Source organism: Hemitrygon akajei, chromosome 9, assembly GCF_048418815.1.
Source record: "Hemitrygon akajei chromosome 9, sHemAka1.3, whole genome shotgun sequence".
Taxonomy (NCBI): Eukaryota; Metazoa; Chordata; class Chondrichthyes; order Myliobatiformes; family Dasyatidae; genus Hemitrygon; species Hemitrygon akajei.
The window spans coordinates 142048830-142071772 of NC_133132.1; the positions used below are offsets into that span (position 1 = coordinate 142048830).

At 39.4% G+C, this 22943-nt stretch overlaps 1 protein-coding gene across 4 annotated transcripts in view; it reads left to right on the plus strand.

The window, feature by feature from the left end:
• msraa (methionine sulfoxide reductase Aa) overlaps window positions 1-22943 on the plus strand; it is a 312445-nt gene that overhangs the window by 201247 nt on the left and 88255 nt on the right. For all 4 annotated transcript variants that reach the window (XM_073057154.1, XM_073057155.1, XM_073057157.1 and 1 more), the window contains 2 exons: window positions 14485-14589; window positions 19804-19910. In XM_073057154.1, the coding sequence (XP_072913255.1) occupies window positions 14485-14589; window positions 19804-19910 (212 nt within the window). The remainder of the gene's footprint in view (window positions 1-14484; window positions 14590-19803; window positions 19911-22943) is intronic.

Consider the following 22943-nt stretch of genomic DNA (forward strand, 5'->3'; position numbering starts at 1 on the left):
GGAACTTTTAAATTTCACCTTCCTGTGCTCTTCACCTGTGTACTGTGACTGGAGCTTCATCATTGTGCCAACCATGTGCCACTTCGTAAGGATTAAACAAACTCCTTCAATTAATAAATATAGCACCGCAAAAATGTAGTTTGTTTGACTACTGTTGTCATATTGAAATAGATAAAATATCATGGAAAGGTAACAATAATGGCATAGATTGATGTAGTTATGATTCAAATGGTACTGCTTTGTCACAGAATAGCCAACGAGCCAGGATCAATAAAGATAGCCCACAATCTCACTGAGGTTTCCTCCCCAATTCTAAAGGTTGCTTGGGCATTGTAGCTTATCCCATGATTAGCTTAGGACTGAATCATGGAATCGCTGGCTGCTGTTGCTCAAAGGGCCTGAAGAACCTTTCCTGCACTGTATCTCAAATCAATCATCAATAAATAGAATTATTTGTGCACATCTGGCAAAAAAATGAAGATCTGAAAATGTCTAAATAGGCCTGTGTTTAGATATTACAAGAACACATAATGCAAAACATTCAGTCAGATAAAAACCAAGTAGCAATTTACTGGAGTGTTTAAATAACTGATTATTAGACTAATGGAAAATTGAATTGTGATTTTTAATAAATTCTGTTTCTTTGTGAGCATTATAAAAGCTTCTGTATAAACTGAAGATTAATAAAATATAGCAATGATGTAACTACATTTGTTCTGTTAATCTTTGCGAGCTGCATATTTGAGAGGAATAAAATCTGAACTAATGGAACCACGTAAATTTACACAAAATTTTGAATCAGAAATAGTTCTTTTATCCATGATATTTATACTGAAGTACAAAGTGCTTATTATGTACTATATTAAGAGGAGCCCCTCTTAACCTGCCAAAGGAAATGATAGCTGCCCCTCTACTAATTATAGCTGCTACAATAAGAAACATTACATATTCATGGAGGGCCCTATGGTACAATGCACTTTACTGCAGGATGGGATCTTTTGCTGTTGTCGTAATGCTAATCACGATACTGTGAAGTAACATCAAGCTGAGTATAGGTGCTTTGTTACTGAAAGGAAATAAAATGGCAATAAACTCAAGTCAAGTTACCCTCTTTTTTCCCCTCTCAACCCTGTGATTGATTAATGTTGCAGAAACCAACACAAAACCAAGGGCAGAAAAATGGGTATTTGTAAAAACAGGTGTTCAGCCTCCAAAAAGGGGGAAAAATTACCTTATTTGCATTGAAGCACGGCCCAAGAGGCAATTCTTTTACTTAAGATGTTTTATTTCTGCATTTCTAAGAGATCAGGAACAGGTGACACATTTTCCTTCAACGCAGGAATGAGGCAGTTCTCGAGTATTGAAGTTGATGTCATTAGAAGAAGCATTTAAGTCTGAGACTACCTTTTAGGTGAAATACAATTAATTGTTTGTATTAGCTTTTTGTTATTAGGCCTTTAAGCCATTTGGATTTTATTCTGACATCAGAATTCAGTGTAACAAATTTAGATATGATTTTTCAAAATGAATTTTCTCTGACATTTAAGCTACTTTTTCTAATTATATTGTCAAATTGTGAATATGAAACATAAGATTATTTCGAACTTTGAAAGCCTGAAAAACACAGTATATTGTATACCTTATTTGTACAAAGGACAGCATTTCTCTCATCTACAGATAATGCTATTTAATATATAAATCAGAAGGATAGTTTTATTTCAAATGTACAATATTCTAAAATGGATAGTTTCTCATTGCATTTTAAAGACAAAGTGCTAAACTAAAGGCTGTATTTTGTGATATTTCAACAATAATTAAAGGCGGGAGGGAGAGGGAGACACTGATATAATGCAGGGAAAAAAAACACTGATGGTAACTGATCTACAGGGTGATTCCAGTTTCACATTTATAATGGACACACTTCATCAGGATATAAATGCCATGAAAATTGGCTCTTCGTAGCAGCACAATCAGTACATTTCAAACATGCCAATCATGAACAAATTAATGTACATTATACATAACTTACATGACACAATGAACAAAATTAACGTAACAGTGTTAATGCAATTGAGTAACATGTAGTCCAAGGTAGAATTGGGGTTTTCCAAGTTGGTTCAAGAACCTGACAGCAATGGGGAGGAAACTTCAGTTGAGCCTTGAGGTGTGGATCTTCAGGCTCCTGAACCTAAGAAGCAGGCTTAGTCTGGATGGTGGAGTCTGTGATGACGTATGTTGCCTTTCTGTGATGTTACCTCTTGTAGGGAGACCTCCTTAACCATCAATGTGATAATAACATAATTGATTATTGTGGTAATACTATGATAGTTTCTTGCTTAATCAGGGCATCAAAGATGATGGGAAGAAGGCAGGAGAATGGTGCTATGACTAGATGGGCTGAATGGCCTAATTGTGCTCCTGTGTTTTATGGTCTTATGGTCCTATAATCTATTCCAGTTATATTGAGATGTGAAATAAATATTGACCCCCATATTTGGGTTATTTGTTTTCATTAAGATAGTGCTCTGCAAACTGAAGTGTCCGGCAGAGAGAGCAGATGGGCCTCGCTTTTATGGTCTATCTGAAAGATGGTTTTCCAATGAAGCAGTATTGGTAACTGAAGGTATTTACCTGGCTTTCCATTTTAGGGTGTTAAAACAATGGAATGAAACAGTGAAATTCACTCTAGCTCAGCAGGAGGAACTTAAAAATAAAACAGTAATAAGAAATCCCAAAGGAATTTATGGATATGTTTGTAGATGTACCTGACTGGGAACCATATTTTTCAATGTTAAATGAAGGCCTGTTCTGCTGGTATTTCTTTTGGCATGATTACTGTGAATCATGGATATGATCCACATCAAGTTATTTTGATGCAGCCTAATTTTTCAGAACAGTGCATCATAATTATGAGCGGGCTTGCCTTCCACATAAGAGGTGCACAGCTGAAGTTAAAAAGAGTTTGTATTTGGAAATGAAATGGTTCATCTCAGGGCAAGTGAGGCACAGTTAAATCTGTATTACAAGATTACTGGAGACACAAGGCACTGCAGATGATAGAATCTGCAACAAACACAAATTACTAGAGGAACTCACCCAAAGGGATCTGCCTAGCCCAGTAAAAGCCCTGACCTAGGAGCCAGTGTTCACTGTGCAATTGGAGAACAATGCTGCTCTGTTCCTTTGGGGAAGGTAGTGAGAATAAGTTCCCACTATCGATACTCCCAATAGCATCCGTCTCAAATAACCTCTGACAACAAAATCCAGCTCCTTGCCTTCACATGTGGCTTAGCTACTAAGCCGGCGGAACCATTTCTACTGACAGGAGAAGGAGCAAAAGCGGGTTACTGGGACCTTAAAACCAGTCACATTGGGCAGGTGGGGCTCATCATCTGTGGTTTAGGAGAAGGAAAACTCTGATCTTAAACTTCCTTGCAGTTACAGCCACTCATGAGCAAGATGTCAAGAGTAAACTGCAAAGATAACTTTGGAACTCGAGTCCACAAGGCAGTCATATGTTAAGTTCAGTGCTGACTGGCAACTCCTGCGATGCCACTGGTGACAAACTGTATCGGCCTCTGCCGTTCCTTTGGATTCATCAACTGCTTGGAGATGGGGAGCCTGCTTGTTCTCCGTATTGTACTACCCTGGTTTATATGTTAAGCAAGTTTGACCTTCACCAATGGAATGCCTCATTGTGCTGCCCTGTTCCCACCTAGCAAATGTTGTGAAATCAGGCCCTATAACTTGGTGTAAAAATAGAGAATCCATTTAAATATTAGAAACATAAAAATCTACAGCACATTATAGGCCCTTCAGCCCACAATGTTATGCTGACCATGTAATCTACTCTAGAACCTGCCTATAATTTCCCTAGTGCATAGCCCTCTATTTTCTAAGCTCCATGTACCTATCCAAGAGTCTCTTAAAAGACCCTATTGTATCCGCCTCTACCACCATCGCCGGCAGCTCATTCCATGCATCCACCACTACCCGTGTAAAAAAAAACACTTATCTCTGACATCCCCCTTGTACCTACTTCCAAGCACCTTAAAACTGTGCCCCCTTGTGTTAGCCATTTCAGCCCCGGGAAAAAGCCTGTGACTATCCACACAATCAGTGCCTCTCATCATTTTATACACCTCTATCAGGTCACCTCTCATCCTTTCCCGCTCCAAGGAGAAAAGGCCAAGTTCACTCAAACTATTCTCATAAGGCATGTTCTCCAATCCAGGCAGCATCCTTGTAAATCTCCTCTGCACTCTCTCCATAGTATCCACATCCTTCCTGTAGTGAGGTGACCAGAACTGAACACAGTACTCCAAATGGGGTCTAACTAAGGTCATATTTAGCTGTAACATTACCTCACGGCTCTTGAACTCAGTCCTATGGTTGATGAAGGCCATCACATCATACCCCATCTGAACAATATTGTCAACCCGCGCAGCAGCTTCGAGTGTCCTACGGACATGGCCCCCAAGATCTCGCTGATCTTCCACACTGCCAAGAGTCTTGCCATTAATATTATATTCTGTCTATTAAATAATTTGGAGAACTCTCTTTGTGACTTCCATAAGTATACTTCACAACATTGAAATCAAGAATAAACAGGTGCTTTCCTTTAATACCTTCTGTCAACATTTCGATCGGTTGGGATTTTGGAAACTATTGTACAAATGTAAACTTTAAAGAGCAATCTGTGTTCTGTGTGCCATTCAACATCATCTGTCACTATATGAAACCAAGTGCTCCTAGAAATGTTCAGGGCCTACGAAAAATGAAAAAAATGCACTTTTATTTGATACTTTACACTACAAATAACTTGTGCAGCATGTACACTTGAGCTATCTGAAAGAAACTCATGATAGCTCTGTCAACCAGGGTGAGTAGGATTGCTAATGACTTGTTTCATGAGGTTCCATTCCATGCTGTTTTAAGGGAAAATGGTGCAAAGCAAGCAGCTGAAGAGTGAGTGCGAAGAGCGTTAGTCCCTTGACTCGAACTGGTACTGTATCTTGAGTTGATTCTCTTTGTTATCCTCGAGGGAGTCAGTTAAGATCAACACTCAATAGTCAGGGTGCTTCTGTTTTGTTTTCACTGCAGCTGAGTTTTGGCCACGATTGAGGACTGACTATCCATCATGTAATTTTTTATATCCCATACGCCGTCTCATGGTTGATTGCTTTACTACCCGAGTACTTTACGACAAATGATCATCTAAAAGAATACCAATCATTCAAGACAACAGCACACAAAAAAATACCTGAACTCAACGGCTGCTTTTATTTCTGACAGACAAGTGCAAGGCCATAACTGTGCTTTCTGTAGTTTGGTATTGTCTGCATTCTTACTTTGTTTGATGGGATTATTGAAAACCAAATGAAATTGTTGGGCAGGGACTTAATGATGCTCGGATCATAAGAGTTGCTGGTTGTTATTTCCGTATACAGAGTGCAAATTGAAAACATTTTTTGAAGTCTTTTGAATTTAAATTTGATTCTTTCAACCTCCCGTGGAAACTGAAGAATCTTGTTGACTTTATTGACTTTCATTTTTGCATTGATAGATAAATGTGCTGTCAAAGAATTATTGGTTTGTGTGGTTTCTACATAAAATACTGTGATAAATCTAGAATTATTTTATATTGTTTTATTCAGGGCTGCGAAATCCTTTACAACCTAATACAATGTATCACCTATATTCTATAGAGCAGGGGTTCCTAACCTTTTTTATACTATGGACCAATACCATTCAGCGAGGGGTCCATGGACTCCAGGTTGGGAACCCCTGCTAAAAAGTAATACCAGAAATCTGTTGAAGTAATAATTCTGAATTCTGGGCCTCGTCTCTTTCCTGACCACTTCAATTATTTAGTGATATTCTAGATAGTACACATGCCAATCAGGAAAATAGGCATTAGCTTCAAAACAAAAAATTCTGATTGAAGAACCTGACTCTTAAGAAACAAGACTAAATATGGGCTTTTGACTTGTACAACATAACTTGGATTGAAAATCTAGTGGGCATGTGTTTGTTGAAACTTGGGCTGCACTTTCAGTATCGAGCAATCTATCACCTGTATTGCTGGGGAGGACACTAGATTGCATAGACGTGCTACTTGCATTGATGATGTATTTGAAAATCCCTGAATAAATATGATAGGAAAAGGGATAAGGGTCGAACCTCCCAGGAAAATTTGATTGCTGATAATATTCCAGGGACAAGATGGTGACTCTTTGCATGCATCTCCGATATGAATCATCAAATCACAGTTACGGGTACTTCAGCAAGCAACACCGTTTTAGGACGTTTGTACAGTGTATCAATCCACAAATTTGACAGATCCCGAACGGCAGACTCAAATCATGCGTGCAGTTCCCCTTTAAGAAAACTGAAGTGGGGAAATTGCAGGGAGGTAGTCGCTTGTAAGCTGCAGGAGGTGAGTAGCTGAGTGACTGCCAGGAGAAATGGAAATGTGAACAGGCAGTTAGGGCAAAGCACCACTGTGGCTATTCCCCTCAATAATAATTCTACTGCTTTGGATACTGTTGTGAGCGATGACCTCCCAGGGAAATGCCACGGAGACTTCAGAATATCTTTCATCTTTCAGGGCATCAGGCCCTGATGGTGTACCTGGTAGGACATTGCGAACTTGTGCCAACCAACTGGCGGGAGTGTTCAAGGACATTTTCATCTCTCGCTGCTGCATTTGGAGGTTCCTACCTGCTTCTAAAGGGCGACAATCGTACCATTGCCCAAAAAGAGCAGGGTGAGCTGCCTGAACACTGTTGCCCCATTGCCCTCACAGTTATTGTGATGAAGAGCTTTGAGAGGTTGGTCATGGCCAGAATCAACTCTTCCCCAAGCAAGGGCCTGGACCTGCTGCGATTTGCCTATCACTACAGTAGATCCAGAGCGGATACAATCTCACTGGCTCTCCACTTGATCTTGGATCACTTGGACAGTAGCAGTACCTATGTCAGGCTGCTCTTTATTGATTACAACTCAGCATTCAACTCAGTCATACCCTCAGTACTAATCAACCAGCCCAACAAGGCAGGCCTTTGTACCTTCCTCTGCAACGGGATCCTTGACTTCCTCATCAGGAGCCTGTGCAGTTTGGAAGTTGATCACAGACAATCAACACCTCAAGGATGCATGCTTCGCCACTGCTCTACTCTACACTCACACCTGTGTGGCTATGCACGGCTTAAAAGCCATCTGTAAATTTGCCGAGACACAGTATTGTTGGCGGAATTTCAGATGGTGATGAGGAGGCGTACAGGAGTGAGATGTATCAGCTGGTTGACTGGTGCTGCAACAACAACCTTGCACTCAATGACAGTAAGACCAAGGAGTTGATTGTGGAGTTCAGGAAAGGGAAATCAAGGACCACACCCCAGTCCTCACTGAGGGATCAAAAGTGGAAAGGGTGAGCAGTTTCAAGTTCCTGGGTATCAATATCTTTGAAGGTCTATCTTGGGCCCAACATATTGATGCAATTACAAGGAAGGCACAACAGTGGCTACATTTCATTTGATAGTTGAAGAGTCTTGGTGTGTCACCTACAGATGTGCCGTGGAGAGCATTCTAACTGATTATTGTATCACCATCTGATATGGAGGGGCCACTGCACAGAACTGGGAAAAGTTGCAAACTCAGCCAGCTTCAACATGTGCAGGATCGAGGACATCTTCAAAAGGCGATGCCTCAGAAAGGTGGCATCCTCATTAAGGACCTCCATCACCCAGGACATGCCTTCTTTTCAATGCAACCATGAAGTAGGAGCTTCGGAAGCCTGAAGACACACACTCAGTGAATAGATTCTTCCCCACAGCCATTAGTATTCTAATTGAACCCATGTACGTGGCCTCAATTTTTTCTTTTCTTTTTTCATTGCTTATTTAATTTCTTATATATATATAGTAAATTATAGTTTTTTATTATGTATTGTAATGTACAACTGCTGAAAAACAGCTTATTTTATGATACAAGCCAATGATATTAAACCTGATTCTGATGCTGCTTTTCCAAATTTTTAAAAGTCTTCCATCATTCTTCCTTTAAAATCAAATTAATTGCAGATGTTCTCTATCTGAAATATGACATTGTAAGATAATCAAAAATTTTGCTTTGTGCAGAATCTAAATTCAAAAACTGTATTAATTTATGAACTGATAACTTTAAAATTCCACACCTGCATTGATACCAACCAGAAGATTGGTAAGGTACCATCCTGGAAAGGTACAGTGCACCACCTCACTCTGCAAAGAATTGAAAATGTCCTTGCTTACTCTGCCAGGCTTCAAAATGGATGGCACATAGATTTGTAAAATGTTTCATGGTATAACAGGCTGGAATTTATTTAAAATTTTCACAACAGGTAGGCTAAATTGATATACAGAAGCACTTGCGACTATAAATATCAGTTCTGTGTTTGTTTACGGAGCATGACTTTTCGCTTGCTATTATTGTAAATTTAGTTTGAAACTCTATATATCAACCTTGGAAAATGCAGTAAGGTGAGAACTTGAGCATTTTAAAGGCTGTTTTTGTTTCTTATGAAAATTTAACATTTAAGACTTGTTTATTTAAAGAAATTCACAAATAAAGCATGTATATTTTGCTCCAGGCAAAATTAAGAGTGGAAAGCAGTCAACCATGTTACATTACCACCATCTATTAATTTTAAGAAGTAGAGCATTTACGTTTAATGACTAACTGGGAAAGTTAAGGTGGGAGGTGACGTGATGGGTCACATGTATTCAAGTTACAGGGCGCATGAAGAACCTCAGTGTAACATCAGGAGGAGAACGTTCAGAAGTAGGAATATGGTGGGAAGATACACAGCAAGAGGCAAGTCTTGGATCAGAGAGAGGGGGAATTTCAATGCATTCTCGCTGAATAAACTGAAACATCTTCAATTCACCTACCTGAAAAGTTAGAAGAAAATGTATTTCAATTAATTACTGACAGTCCGTTTTCTTCATTTCACCATTTAACTAATACTTTAACTTGAAGAAAAATGAAAAGAATGAAATACTGTGGAATTTACAGTGCCTATGAAAAGTATTCACTCCCTTTGGAAGTTTTCAGATTTTATTTCTTTACAGCATTGAATCAGAGTGGATTAAATTTGGCTTTTTATGACACTGATCAACAGGAAAAGACTCTTTCATGTCAAAGTAAAAACAGGTCACTACAAAGTGATCTAAATTACGTAATTATAAATATAAAGCACAAAATAATTTATTGTGTAAGTATTCACCCCCTTTAAAATGACACACCAAATCATTGCTGGTGCAGCCAATTGGTTTTAGAAGTCACATCATTAGTTAAATGGAGATTACCATGTGTAGTTAAGGTGTTTCAATTGATTGTAGTAAAAATACACCTGAATCTGAAAGGTCCATCTATTGGTGAGTCAGTATCCTGGCATAAACTACACCATGAAGACAAAAAAACACTCCAAGCAACTCCATGAAAAGGTTATTGAAAAGCACATGTCAGGAGAGGGATATAAGAATATTTCCAAGTCACTGAATATCCCTTGGAGTGCAGTTAAGTCAATCATCAGGAAATGTGAAGAATATGGCACAGCTGTAAATCTGTCTACAGCAGGCTGTCCTCAAAAACTGAGTGACTATGCAAGAAGGGGACTAGTGAGGGAGGCCAACAGGAGACCAATGATAAATCTAGAGGTGTTACAAGCTTCAGTGGCTGAGATGGGAGAGTGGTAAAGAGAAAGCCACTGTTGAAAAAAAAACCCACATGAAGTCTTGGCTAGAGTTTGCCAGAGGCATGTGAGAAACTCTGATGTTGGCTGGAAGAAGGTTTTATGGTCTGAAGAAACCAAAATAGAGTTTTTTGGCCATCAATCTAAACGCTATGTTTGGCATAAGCACACCAACCCTACCATGAAGCAAGGTGGTGGCTGCATCATGTCATGGGAATGCTTCACTGCAGCAGGCTTGTGAATGTAGAGGGTAAAATGAATGCAGCAAAATACAGAGAAATCCTGAAGGAAAATCTGATGCAGTCTGCATAAAGCCAAAGCTACACAAGAATGGCTTAAAACAACAAAGTTAATGTCTTGGACTGACTTAAGTCAGAGTCCAGGCCTCAATCCAATTGAGAATTTGATGCTGAATTTGAAAAGGGCTGTTCATTCACAATCCCCAATCAATCTGACAGAGCTTGAGCATTGTTTTAAAGAAGAATGGGGAAAAATTGCAGTGTCCAGATGTGCAAAGCTGATAGAGACCTATCCACACAGCCTTAAGGCTGTAATTGTTGCCAAAGGTGCATCTACTAAATAATGACTTGAAGGGGGTGAATACTTATGCAATCAATTATCTTGTGTTTTATATTTGTAATTAATGTAGATCACTTTGTAGAGATCTGTTTTTATTTTGAAATGAAAGTGTCTTTTTCTGCTGATCAGTATCAAAAAAGCCAAATTAAATCCACTGTGATTCCATGTTGTAAACAATAAACATGAAAACTTCTGGGGGGGGGGGGTGAATACTTTTTATAGGCACTGTATGTCTAGCAATATTGTAGTAATATTGAGTACGGCTTAAGTATTGTGTAATAAGTATTCAAAAAACACCATGATTATGATAGTCTAGACTTAGAAGCTGAAGTGAACTGAAGCTAAAAGCTCTAATTGTAATAACCTATTAAAAGTGATTTGGTATAAATACAGCATTCTATTGCTATTTATATTGGTCATCTGTAATACCAGTGCAAAGATCAGAGGATTAGTAACCATGGTTAAAAGTAAAATTGAAGTGTTACCTTTTATTTTGTTATTGAATAGTCTGATTAAATTTTAAACAGGATATTCTGCAGATGCTGGAAATCCAGAGTACACACATAAAATGCTGGCAGAACTCAGCATGTCAGACAGCATCAATGAAGAATGAAGAATCGATATTTCGGGCTGAGACCCTTATCAGAAATAAATAGATTAAACTGAGTGTTTTCAACTGCGCTGGAGCATTGATAGAATAAGAGAAAGGTGTAACAATCTGGTCATTGTCTTCATTTTGTACACGGATTGCAGAATTTCGACTTGAGGGAAGTCACATTTACAGTACATTGGGTTAACACCGACAGAACGAGGAGGTATCTTCCCGAACTCCCACAGCCCCCGATGACTCCGAGATCAACGTGAGAACATCCTTCGGGAGGGTGAATCCACAGAAAGCAGATGGTATACCTGGCTGAGTACTGAAGACATGTTCTAATCAATTGGCTTGTTTATTGATATCGTTAACCTCTCCGTTTGGCAGTCTGAGGTATCCACCTGCTTCAGTCAAGCCGGCGCTCAAAAAGAACATGGTAACCTGCCTCAATCCGGCAGCACTGATGTTAAACTATGATGAAGTGTTTTGAGAGGTTGGTGGGGTGAAACATATCAACTCCTGCCTGAGGAGTGACTTGAATCCATACCAATGTGTCTACTGTCACAGCAGATGCCACTTCATTGGATCTACACTCAGCTCTGGAACATCTGGACAGTGAAGGTACCTCATCAGGATGCTCCTCATTGACTACAGCTCAGCATTCAATGCCATCATCCCCTCAAAACTAATCAGTAAGCTCCAAGACCTTAGGCCTGTATACCTCCTTGTGCAACTGGATCCTCGATTTCCTTACTTTCAGATCCCAGTGGCTGTGGATTGGCAACATCATCTTCTCCACAATCATCATCAGCACAGGAGCATCACAAGGCTCTTCGCTCTACTATGTATACCTATGTCTGAGAGGTTAAGTACAGCTCCAGTGCCATAGTTAAGTTTGCTGACGCCACCAATGTTGTTGGCCAAATCAGAGATGATGAAAAATCATCATATAGAAGGGAGACAAAAAATCTGGTAAAATGGTGCTGCCACAACAATAACCTCTCACTCAACACCAGAAAAACCAAAGAGCTGATTATTGACTACAGGAGGTCCATGAGCCAGTCCTTATTAGGGGATTGGAAATGAAGAGGATCAGTAACGTTAAATATCTTGGCATTATCGTATCAGAGGATCTGTCCTGGGACTGGCGTGTAAGTGCCATCACAAAGAAGGCAAGACGGTGCCTTTTCTTTTCTTGGAGGTTTGCACAGATTCTGCATGTCATCTGAAACTTTGACAAACTGCTATGGGTGCACAGTGGAGGTACCTTGACTGGTTGAATCATGGCCTGATATGGAAACACCAATGCCCAGGAATGGGAAAGCCTCCAGTGCAGTCCATCACAGGGAAAGCCCTCTTCACCACTGAGCACATCAGCAGGGAGTGCTGCAACAACAAACCATCCAGAACTCCCTTCGTCCCGACCATGTGCGGTCTTCTCGCTGTTCCCACCTGGAAAGGGATACAGGAGACTTAGGTCCCATACCACCGGGGTCACAAACAGTTATTACCTACAACCACCAAACTCCTGAACCAGCATGGATAATTTCAGTCATCTCATCTCGGAATTGATAGCATACCCTATGGACTCACTTTCAAGGACTCTACAACTCATATTCTCAATATTATTATTATTTGTATTTGTAGCCTTCCTTTGCAATTTGGTTGTTTATCAGTCTTTGTGTGTAGTTTTTCATTCATTTTATTGTATTTACTGTGAATGTCTGTAAGAAAATGAAATTCTTGGTAGATAAGAATCCTCAGTGAATGAGGAAGAGTGATGGGACTACAGTTTCTTCATTAGGTGCATTGGTATATTGTATTTTTAATCACTGTTAATTTTTAATTACATGACTGTACACCTGAGTATTTTTGAGTCTGTATAAGCTGTCACTGAGATCACCTGTAGCAAGAAACTTCGAAGTTGATCATAACCCTTGCCTCTTCATTCATAAATGTTAAATAGCTAGACCAGCCTAAGGGTGACTTCGATGTATGGGATGATCTCTGCAGGCTGGACCCTGGTCAAAAAAAAGGAAGAGAATTGTTAACTAATAAAGGAGATACAATTCTCTTACAATTTGTTTCTGTAGAGCAGGAGACTTTAAATTTGCCCTTTATAAATGAGTATTAACATAGAAGCATAGAAAACCTACAGCACAATACAGGCTTATTCTTAAGTATAAAGACTGAGGAGCATGTTGCAAACTATGTTGTACATTTTGTTAAATTGGAGTGAGTTCATCAAAACTATTGTGTTACATCTCTCTGCATTTCCTTAACTCACTCCATGCTGCCTCTGTAAGTTTGTAAACTACAGCCTACGTCCACTCTTCACAGCCACAAATTCAATCTGGTATCTTCCTCAGTTATGGAGCTGTGGTGGGAATACTGCCAAATGGCACCCTCAGCAAGAATGGAGTTTTAATGTCAATGGAAAGTTCCATTTTCACTGTCGCTCTGACTTCAGATTTGTTTCAAATTAAAACAAATCATGTAAAAGGTGTAAAGCACTTAATGGAACACAAGCTGTTGGTAGAATCTCCTGCCTCCTGATAAGCAGTTTGATGTTGGCTTGGGTTTAGGTGATATTGATTCAGGATGTTGGAAACTGTTACAAAATTTCATTTGTAATTTTAGAATTCCCTAGCAGTTTCCAACATCCTGTATCAATATCACCTACTTTGCACCTGCCTCCTTCATCCACTTAGCCCAAATCAGAAATTCCGGTGCAGTAATGTGAATATATGTTTAAGGTTCAAAGCATGGAAAAATGGTGAATTCAGTGGTGTAAAATTTGTTATTTGGGCAACTGACACATGCTTTTTTTATAAGTCGATTTGTAATTGTAGGGAAATGCATTTTAATCTTGATTTGATCCTACTATGTAAGTTTTGTAATATTTTAAGGGCTAGGTATTCACTGTTTTTTCCTCCAAAAATTCAAAATGCAAGTTTAAGTTTGATTGCTGAATAAGGAATAAACCAATATTAATGTCTCAGAAAACCTGGTGACTGAAGTTAACGTTGGAATGACTAGATGCTAATCTTTCAGTAATCTATATTTCGTTCCTTTCTCAACCATTATAGTACATCTTCAGAAGTGAGCTAGCTCCTTTTCTTAGTGCTTAATTATGCTAATCCACTGAGAATGGAAGTGTTTTCTATGAGAAATAGAGACTGAGTAAATAATGGATTATCTTGTTGGCAGTCCTCCCAAATACAGGTATCAGCACTAAAAGTGAGCATTTGCGCAGAATGTTGCGTTGGAGGGTGCTTTTCTCCGAGCGAATTGGAATCCTAATAATATAATAAAATCGTGTTTTCACTTCATTGTTATTGCTGGAAGCACACTGCAGTGTTACTCATGGGATGTTATTCATGACAAGTTTAAGTTCAGTAAATGATTTCATGCAATGAATTTGCTTAAAATTTAACCAATTGCTTTATTTTAGACAAAAAAGGTAAATTGCAATTTTAAAAGTGTGAAAGATTACAATTCTACACTACTGGAGTTTTTCATTTGTGATTATAATAAATATTAACATGCAGCACGTAATATTGTCCTTCTGTAGGGATGACTGGCCATGCAGAAGTAGTGCGAGTTGTGTACCAGCCAGACAAAATCTGCTTTGAAAAATTGCTCAAGGTCTTCTGGGAGAGCCATGACCCAACACAAGGTACAGTAATGAATAGACCAGCTCCTCATTATATTCCTAATTACTGCTGTGGTAATTAGTGTTTCAGTAACATGTTTCAAATGAACCTTGAAACCACACGTGGTCCAAACGTCGAAGAAGGCAAAAAAAAAAGATGGGCAGCAATTCTTTGTAAAACTGAGTCAATTGAACCAGAAAAATATTATGATTGTTCAACTCAGAGGAATTAGCGTTGCTTTGACAAAATCCTGTCCTCTGGGACTCGGTAAGAGTCTGCAGCATGTTTTATTTTGCATTCCCAATTGTAATAGAATGTGGGGCGATAAACAATATGGAAAGAGATGACAAATTTTTCACAACTGGAATCTGTGCTTGTCTGTGACAAAACCAAATAACCTTTACTTTTACTTGCCACTTTGTAAACTTTTTATAGTGGGTTACTGGGTGTGGAGATGTTGGTGAAAGGTGATGCTGGTGATAATTGGATTTCCAATTCAGTTATCAAGTAGTGCTCCAATTATCTTTATGTTAAAAATAATGGAACAAAAGTGAATTGTTAGAACGTAAAATTATGGAATTGTATTATATCTGCAACTCATCATAGTTTTCTGTTTAATGCATTTTCTTTTGTATTCTTGGGAATTTTCCTAAACTGGGAAGAGGTTCAAAATGAATTGACTAAACTTGGCTTTACAAGTGTAGAGGTGCCAAAGAATTTAAATGGAGGTGATTCACTATCCTTTTTTCAACCAACCAGTTTGGGTATTCTTCCTCCAAGGATAATGTGTTAGAAATACATTAGAGGTTTAAAATATTTATTTAATTTAGAGTGCTATGTTAGTTATATTTTTTTCTGCCATTACTGAGTGCTCTAATCCTTGATTTACTTCAAAGTAAGTATGATACGCCACTTAGACATGCTTATCAAGGAGGAAGGTCTCTTTTGCAGCAGATTTAAAAGGTTAATTCAACACAGACTGGTTAATTGCTGGTGTGAGCATTCATGACTTCTTAACCCTGTTTCATGCTTTTTCAGCAATTTAGTTCTCAGATTTAAAGACAACTATTTAGAGTGCTACTCCTTTCGTTATAGTTTTCCTTTAGTCATTAGTGTTGCACAGGGTTTTCTCCGGACTCGGAGGACATTGGGGAGCAGCTAAAACAGGAGGAGAGAGCAAGACCAAGTGAAGGGAGAGGGTGGAGGAAAGTATGGCTTTGGAAATCTTATCCATGTTTACCTTTAGGAAACAATTCTTTAGAAAACTTAAGGGGCTGTGTATTTATTTCTAAAAGTAGAACATCACTGCTGCAGCTGTTGCTCAGACCATTTACAAAGACAAGAACAATGTGCTTAGTTAGGGCTGCCATGTTGACGAGGATGCTTTTTTTTTGAAACATCTCATTTCAGAGTGCAGTCTGTGATCACTTAGTTTGCAGCATACCATGGCTTCAAGATAATCCTCAGTTCTCTGAAGCAAAGAGGAACGACCACGTCTTCTTTCCATTGACAGAGCAAAGCAGGACATTGACAGCACGTGAGACACTGTGCTCAATGTAAACTTCCTCAAACCAAAGGTGTAGCACATATCAAATGTTTCCCGGCAAGATCCTGGCATCAATTGAAATGAAACGCAAATTCCACCAGATTTGCGATCATCGACTGTGTGCCATGGAGGTCTGTCCCTGTTACTGTTAGCGGTCTTACTATGTCGCTTGAACAGTACAATCGACTTCCTGGCTCACTGCTGGTTACCTAGGGCTGTCCTCTTCATGTTTAACATATGTGCTATCAGAAAGCTGGCACGGTTGTGGAGCTGGACAACAAAGAAAGGTGATCCTGCCTCTAGATAGGCTGTGCTCCAGGAACATGATGTTCAGGATTCTGTGGTTGATGATTTGCAATAGGGCCCTGAATAGGGAATACAGGTTTTTTACTTATCTGCTTGCATGCTCCATAATCTTACCATCACATTTGCCAGCCTTCACCATCACCAAGGCAGTGAAAGGTGTAGCAGACATGGTATAGACACCAGCACCTTTTAGTTGTAAGTGTTTTTCGATAGCTGCATATCTTCTGTACACCCAATGTTCTCAGGATTCTTTCTTTATGTCCAACATGGATTACTTTACTTACTTTATTTTCACCAAACAATTGATACTAGAGCGTACAATCATCACAGTGATATTTGTTTCTGTGCTTCGCACTCCCTGAAGTACAAATCGAAGTAAATATAATAAAAATTTAAATTATAAATCATAATTAGAAAATAGAAAAGGGAACGTTAAGGTAGTGCAAGTCAGGTCCGGATATTTGTAAAGTACGGCTCAGATCTGGGTCAGGATCTGTTTAGCAGTCTTATCACAGTTGGAAAGAAGCTGTTCCCAAATCTGTCCATATGAATCTTCATGCTCCTGAACCTTCTCCCGGAGGGAAGAGGGACAAAAAGTGTGTTGGCTGGGTGGGTCGTGTCCTTGATCATCCTGGCAGCACTGCTCCTACAGCGTGCGGTGTAAAGTGAGTCCAAGGATGGAAGATTGGTTTATGTGATGTGCTGGGCTATGTTCACGATCTTCTGCAGCTTCTTCCGGTCTTGAACAGGACAACTTCCATACCAGGTTGCGATGCACCCTAGAAGAATGCTTTCTACGGTGCACCTATAAAAATTAGTTAGGGTTTTAGGGGACAGGCCAAATTTCTTCAGCTTTCTCAGGAAGTAAAGGTGCTGCTGGGCCTTCTTAGAAGTGGACTCTGCTTGGTTAGACCAAGTCAGGTCATTTGTGATATTCACCCCGAGGAACTTAAAGCTTTTGACCTGTTCCACCTGTACACCACCGATGTAGATGGGGTTGTGCGGTCCGCTACTCCTTCTGAAGTCAACAACCAATTCCTTTGTCTTGCTGACTCTGAGGGATAGGTTATTGTCTTTTTGTAGGATCTTGCTCTCATTTAAAAATTAATATCAACAGCAAATCCAGAACAGAATTTAATTTTGTCGAAAGATGCATTTCCACACGTGCTTGGTAGAAGTGTTTAAGGATCACCATTGTGCGGTTTCCTTTTGCCTTCTCCTGTTCCTATTCCCTCACCCTAGTCCTCTACAAAGCTCTGTCTCAGAAATTTCACTTGGGAGATTAAACTTCCTGAGCTTCCAAAGGGGATACTTCATATAGTGATGGTGGGCAAACCAGCTGCGCAGTAGCATAGTGGTTAGCACAACACTTTACAATACCAGAGACCCAGGCAGGTTCAATTTCGACTGCTGTCTGGTAGGAGTTCTCCCCGTGACCGTGTGGGTTTCCTCTGAGGGTTACAGTTTCCTCCCACAGTTTGTACTAGTTGGTATGTTAATTGGTCATTGTAAATTGTTAAATCATATGAACTAGGTTAAATTGAGAGTTGCTGGGCAGCACCACTCGAAGGGTGCTATATCCAATTTCCCTCGGGATCAATAAAGTATATCTGTCTGTCAATAAATAGATAACTAAGCCATTATGGGTCTTAAGGGCTCGGTGACAGGTTGTAATACCAGTGTGGGTTGAGTATCCATTCAGGATGAGAAATTATTAACAACTCATTAACTGAAACATATGTGAGATTGGGTCTTGTACTAAAAAACCACAAATCAAAGTTCTCTGCAGTCTTTCCCAGTGCACAACAATGAGGCCCTGAACAATTTCCCATATATGGGGAGCCATTTTAAACAAGGGCAAACACTTCCAATTGAATGGATCAGTTTTAGTGACATTGGATTCTTGTCAAAATTCTATTTGCTCATCTCGTAGTTTTGCATGAGTATATCTAGGGTATAATCTTTTTCATTGCGTTGTTTCCTCTCAGAGCTGGATGCGCAGAGAAGTCTTTTTTTCTCTTCATACATTTCATTAACTTCATTGTCAACACCTCACTGCAACTCCTAAATCAGGGGGTGTTACTCATCCAAAACTTGAATTCAAAATGTTTGTTACATAACACTGTTTATGTTGTTTTGAATTGGAGTTGATTTAGCTTGGGTAGCTTGGCGGCAGAACAATAAAATCACCCAGACAGAATTCTGGCACGGTAACATGGCTCGTTGCAATACTTCAGATTTCCATTGGCTGGGATGGTCTATTGACCCATACAAAGCAAACTTCAAAAGGTCTGTTGGCTTTCCTAGGAATTTATTAAGCTGTTTAAGTTTAAGCAGAGAGCCACGCGCCCTGTTAGTGCTTCACAAATATTGGGGTTAACTGGGATTTTGTCACCAGTGAAACTGGATTCAAGTGTACACATTCTGACTGCACTTTGCTTAGCTATGCTTGATTCAGGGTAGGTTGTTTTATTGTTTAATCAACATAAGTCTGAGCAGGTACCAGTTTCAAATCAGCACTGCTTGTTTATCAAGGCTGTAGAATTGTTTCTTCAAGCATTTCCTTTTGGTGACATATATTAACATATATTTGCATTTCTCAGGAGAAATTACACCTAGAATTTTCTTGGAGAAATGTACGAACATTTACAATTGGTACCTTTAAAAATCTAACTTAAATGTACCCATTTATGTAACCTCACAAAGGACAGTATAATACTGCAAAATATACTGGTGTTTCAGCCAAAATTGTACCTTTACTTAAGAAGATGGGTCAGATAAATTGCTAATTTGGTTCTCAGTTGATCAGTTGGTTTAAGGAAAAGGCAATACGTACCTTTTGACAAGTGTGTTCACTGCAAATAAGTATTTTTTAAGCAGATCACTAATCACAATAAAATTATTTTTCTATTCATTTTTATTAAAATATTTTTGTTTCTCAAAGATTTCTCTAACTTAACATCTTAAATTTACATTTAGTCACTGTAAGCATCAAGAATACATGCTTTCTATTAATATTTCATAATTAACAGCACTCAACTATAGACATCATGTTCATTATTAGCAACACACACAAAATGCTGGAGGAACTCAGCAGGCCAGGCAGCATCTATGGAAAAGAGTACAGTTGACGTTTTGGGCTGAAACCCTTTGGCAGGACTGGAAACGTCAACTGTACTCTTTTCCATAGATGCTGCCTGGCCTGCTGAGTTCCTCCAGCATTTTGTGTGTGTTGTTTGGATTTCCAGTATCTGCAGATTTTCTCTTGTTTATGTTCATTGTTAATCCATTTTGCTCACCAAGCACTTATTATTAACTGCAAAAGATATAGCCCTGTTTCACACTGAAACCTGCAAATTTATCAGCCTGTGTTTTTGATGTGCAGGTATGCGGCAAGGAAACGATATTGGCTCTCAGTACCGGTCAATCATTTATCCGTACACCAAGGAGCAGATGGCTGCAGCACTGAAATCTAAAGAGGCCTTTCAGGAGGTACTGTGGATAAAAGCTTAGAGGGAGATTATTTTCTTTAAATGGTTTGAATTTTGTTTTAAAATAGCACAAAAGATTTCTGAATGTTTATGAGATCCCGTGGCTGTAGGAGTAGCAATATCAACTCAGAGCTGGAATTAGCAGCCATTTTTATTGTCTGTTTGGTTTATAAATCTGAGATGGTGGTGTTTCTTCTTGCAATTTTATTTATTATTATCTGTTGGCCTATGAATTTTGCATTCATAAAGGTAAAGTGCTTGAGTACGGCAAAGACAGGTCTGGAAATCCAAAATGTGATTTTGAAATTTCAAATCCTGTTTCCTCCTACATTCGAGCAGGAGTAGGCCCTTCCAGCCCTTTGAGCGGTGTTGCCCCAGCAACCCCCAACACTCCCGATTTAACCCTAACCTAATCAAGGGGCAATTTACTCCTAACAGAGGACTCTGGGATTGATCTCTGAACTCTGAGGCCCCGAGCTGCAGTAGTGTTGCGCTAACCACTCCACTACCCTGTCTTCCTTTTTGGATGATAGAATGAAGACTCTAGCTGGTTGTTGCTTTTGAATAAAATAAAGCAGTAACATAGAGCTTGGTATTAGAAATTCATATTATACAAATGAATCTAAATACAATATCCAGAACATTATATCAGCTGTGACACCAGAGAAGAATGAACATTTCATTTTTGTTTCCGAAAAGAAATTGATCAGATGTTGGTGCTGCAGTGGATAGGTTGAATTTTCGAACTGAATTGAACAAAATTGCATTTTACCATAATTTAAATTTATGCAGCCTGACATTGGTGTATACTCTCCGTAACCCCATCCACTCCACCTTTATCTTATCCACCGAAATCACTCAATGAACTTGCAAAGCAAACTAACACCATCACAGTGGTTACCCTGTAGGACAAGTATAGATTGATTAATCCATCTTAAATCCCACCAAAGTTGTTTGAGGATTTGAAATTGCTTTCCAAGATTAATAAACTATTTTCAAAGTAACATACAGGAAATGCTGGAGGAACTCAGCAGGACAGGTAGTATCAATGGAAATGAATAAACAGCCCATGTGTCGGGCTGAGACCCTTCTTCAGGACTGGAGAGAAAGGGGAAAAACACCAGAATAAAAATGTGGGGGGAGGGGAGGGAGGCTAGCTAGAAAGTGATAGGTAAAGCCAAGTGGTTGGGGAAGATAAAGGGCGGGAGAGGAAGGAATTTGATAGGAGAGGAGAGTGAATCATGGGAGAAAAGGAAGGAGGAGGGGACCCAGTGGGAGGTGATAGGCAGGTGAGAAGAGGAAAGAGGCCAGAGTGGGGAATACAAGAAGAGGGGAGGGGGTAGCAGGTAGGAGCCTCCAACCATCAGGTAGAATATAAGATGTTGCTCCTCCATCCTGAGGATCATCTCATTGTGGCACCAGAGGAGGCCATGGACTGACATGTTGGAATGGGAATGGGAATTAAAATGGCCACTGGGAGGTTCTGATTTTGGCAGATGGAGAGAAGGTGCTGTCCCCCCAATTATGACGGGTCTGACATGTAGAGGAGGCCACGTCAGGAGCACTGGACACCAGTAGAACACCTCAGCATATTCACAGGTCAAGTGCTGCCTCACCTGGAAGGACCGTCTGGGGCCCTGGATGGAGGTGAATGGGCAGGTGTAGCACCTTGGCCATTTGCAGGGAGAAGTAGTGGGGAGGAACAAATTGTCAATGGAATCATGAAGGGAACAATCCCTGCAGAAAGCAGGAGCGGGGTAAGGTTCTAAAGAAATTTTTTGGAGTACGATCCCTTTGGAGATGACAGAAGATATGGAGCGTGATGTGTTGGTCTATTTTCAATGTGGTTTGTTAAAAATACAAATGGTCATCAATATCCTTTAAGGAATAGTGACATCAGACTCTTCTCAACGTGGATGAGTCTCAGCAGATCCTCAAGTAAGCTACTCATTGATATTAGCAAGTGGATATACAGAATTGACAGCTGTATCAGTGGTATCGCAAGGTCAAGAATATTAACTGGCAGCTTTTACTGGAATTACTGGGCGTTTATCGTTTACTGTGTTACCAGGTGGACTTCGACACGTATTGGTAGCAAACTTCCAAGTACCCATTTACATTTCTTTTCACTTATTAAATTTTGATTTGTACCCAAAGAGCTCTTACTATTTTATGTTCATAAGAATCACTAAAAGCATTCAGTTAGTGATAAAGTAGTGACCAAACAGGATCAATACTTATATGTTTAACGAGGTAAGGTGGGTTGAATATTAGTGTCTCTTGATCCAAAGTAGGATTATGCTGTCATTGTTAAAGGGCTTATCAGAGTTTTGCCACATCCTGGGCTGCTACTGCCTAAAATTGTAGCTGACACTGTATGAAATGTACTGCAGTGATCTGCACGTGGTGCTACGCAATCATTTGTGTGACTCAAAGAATTTTTGCAATAAAGTAGTATTAATAAAATTGCTGTGTTCCAATCATTTATACCCAAAACTTGATCTGTTGGATCAGTCTTGCTGTTTTGGAAAGTGTAAGATTTTGATAAGTATGATTTATACCCTAAATTAATTTCAAAATATTTCAAACTCAGAGTAGTTTAGGATCCCTTTAATCAGGTTACCGGGAGCCATTAGCTTCAGCTCTTATCTGGGTGAGTATGAAATTCCCTGTTATGGTTCGGAGAAGTGCTGTGGTGCAGTAGAAAGCTCAGAGACCAACCTGGAAGTTAAACAGCTGAGTCCACCTTCATTGTTCTTGAGCACTGGGCTGGGAGGCCCTACCAAAGGCACCATTGTTAGGCCTCATCTGTTTTTCTCTTGCTTTATAACTCTTCCAGAGATTTACACAAAATCAGCTGTCAAGGAATTCAATTTTTAAAGTAAAAGGTTATTAATTAGAATTGGAAAAAGAAGCAATGAATTGTCAGAGAGGATTTTCATAATAATTTAGAAGTCTCTACTAGCACTTGAGAATCCTGTGGCTCTGTGTGAGTAAATCAAGGGAATAGTATTCCAGTATCCCTTCTGGGCTT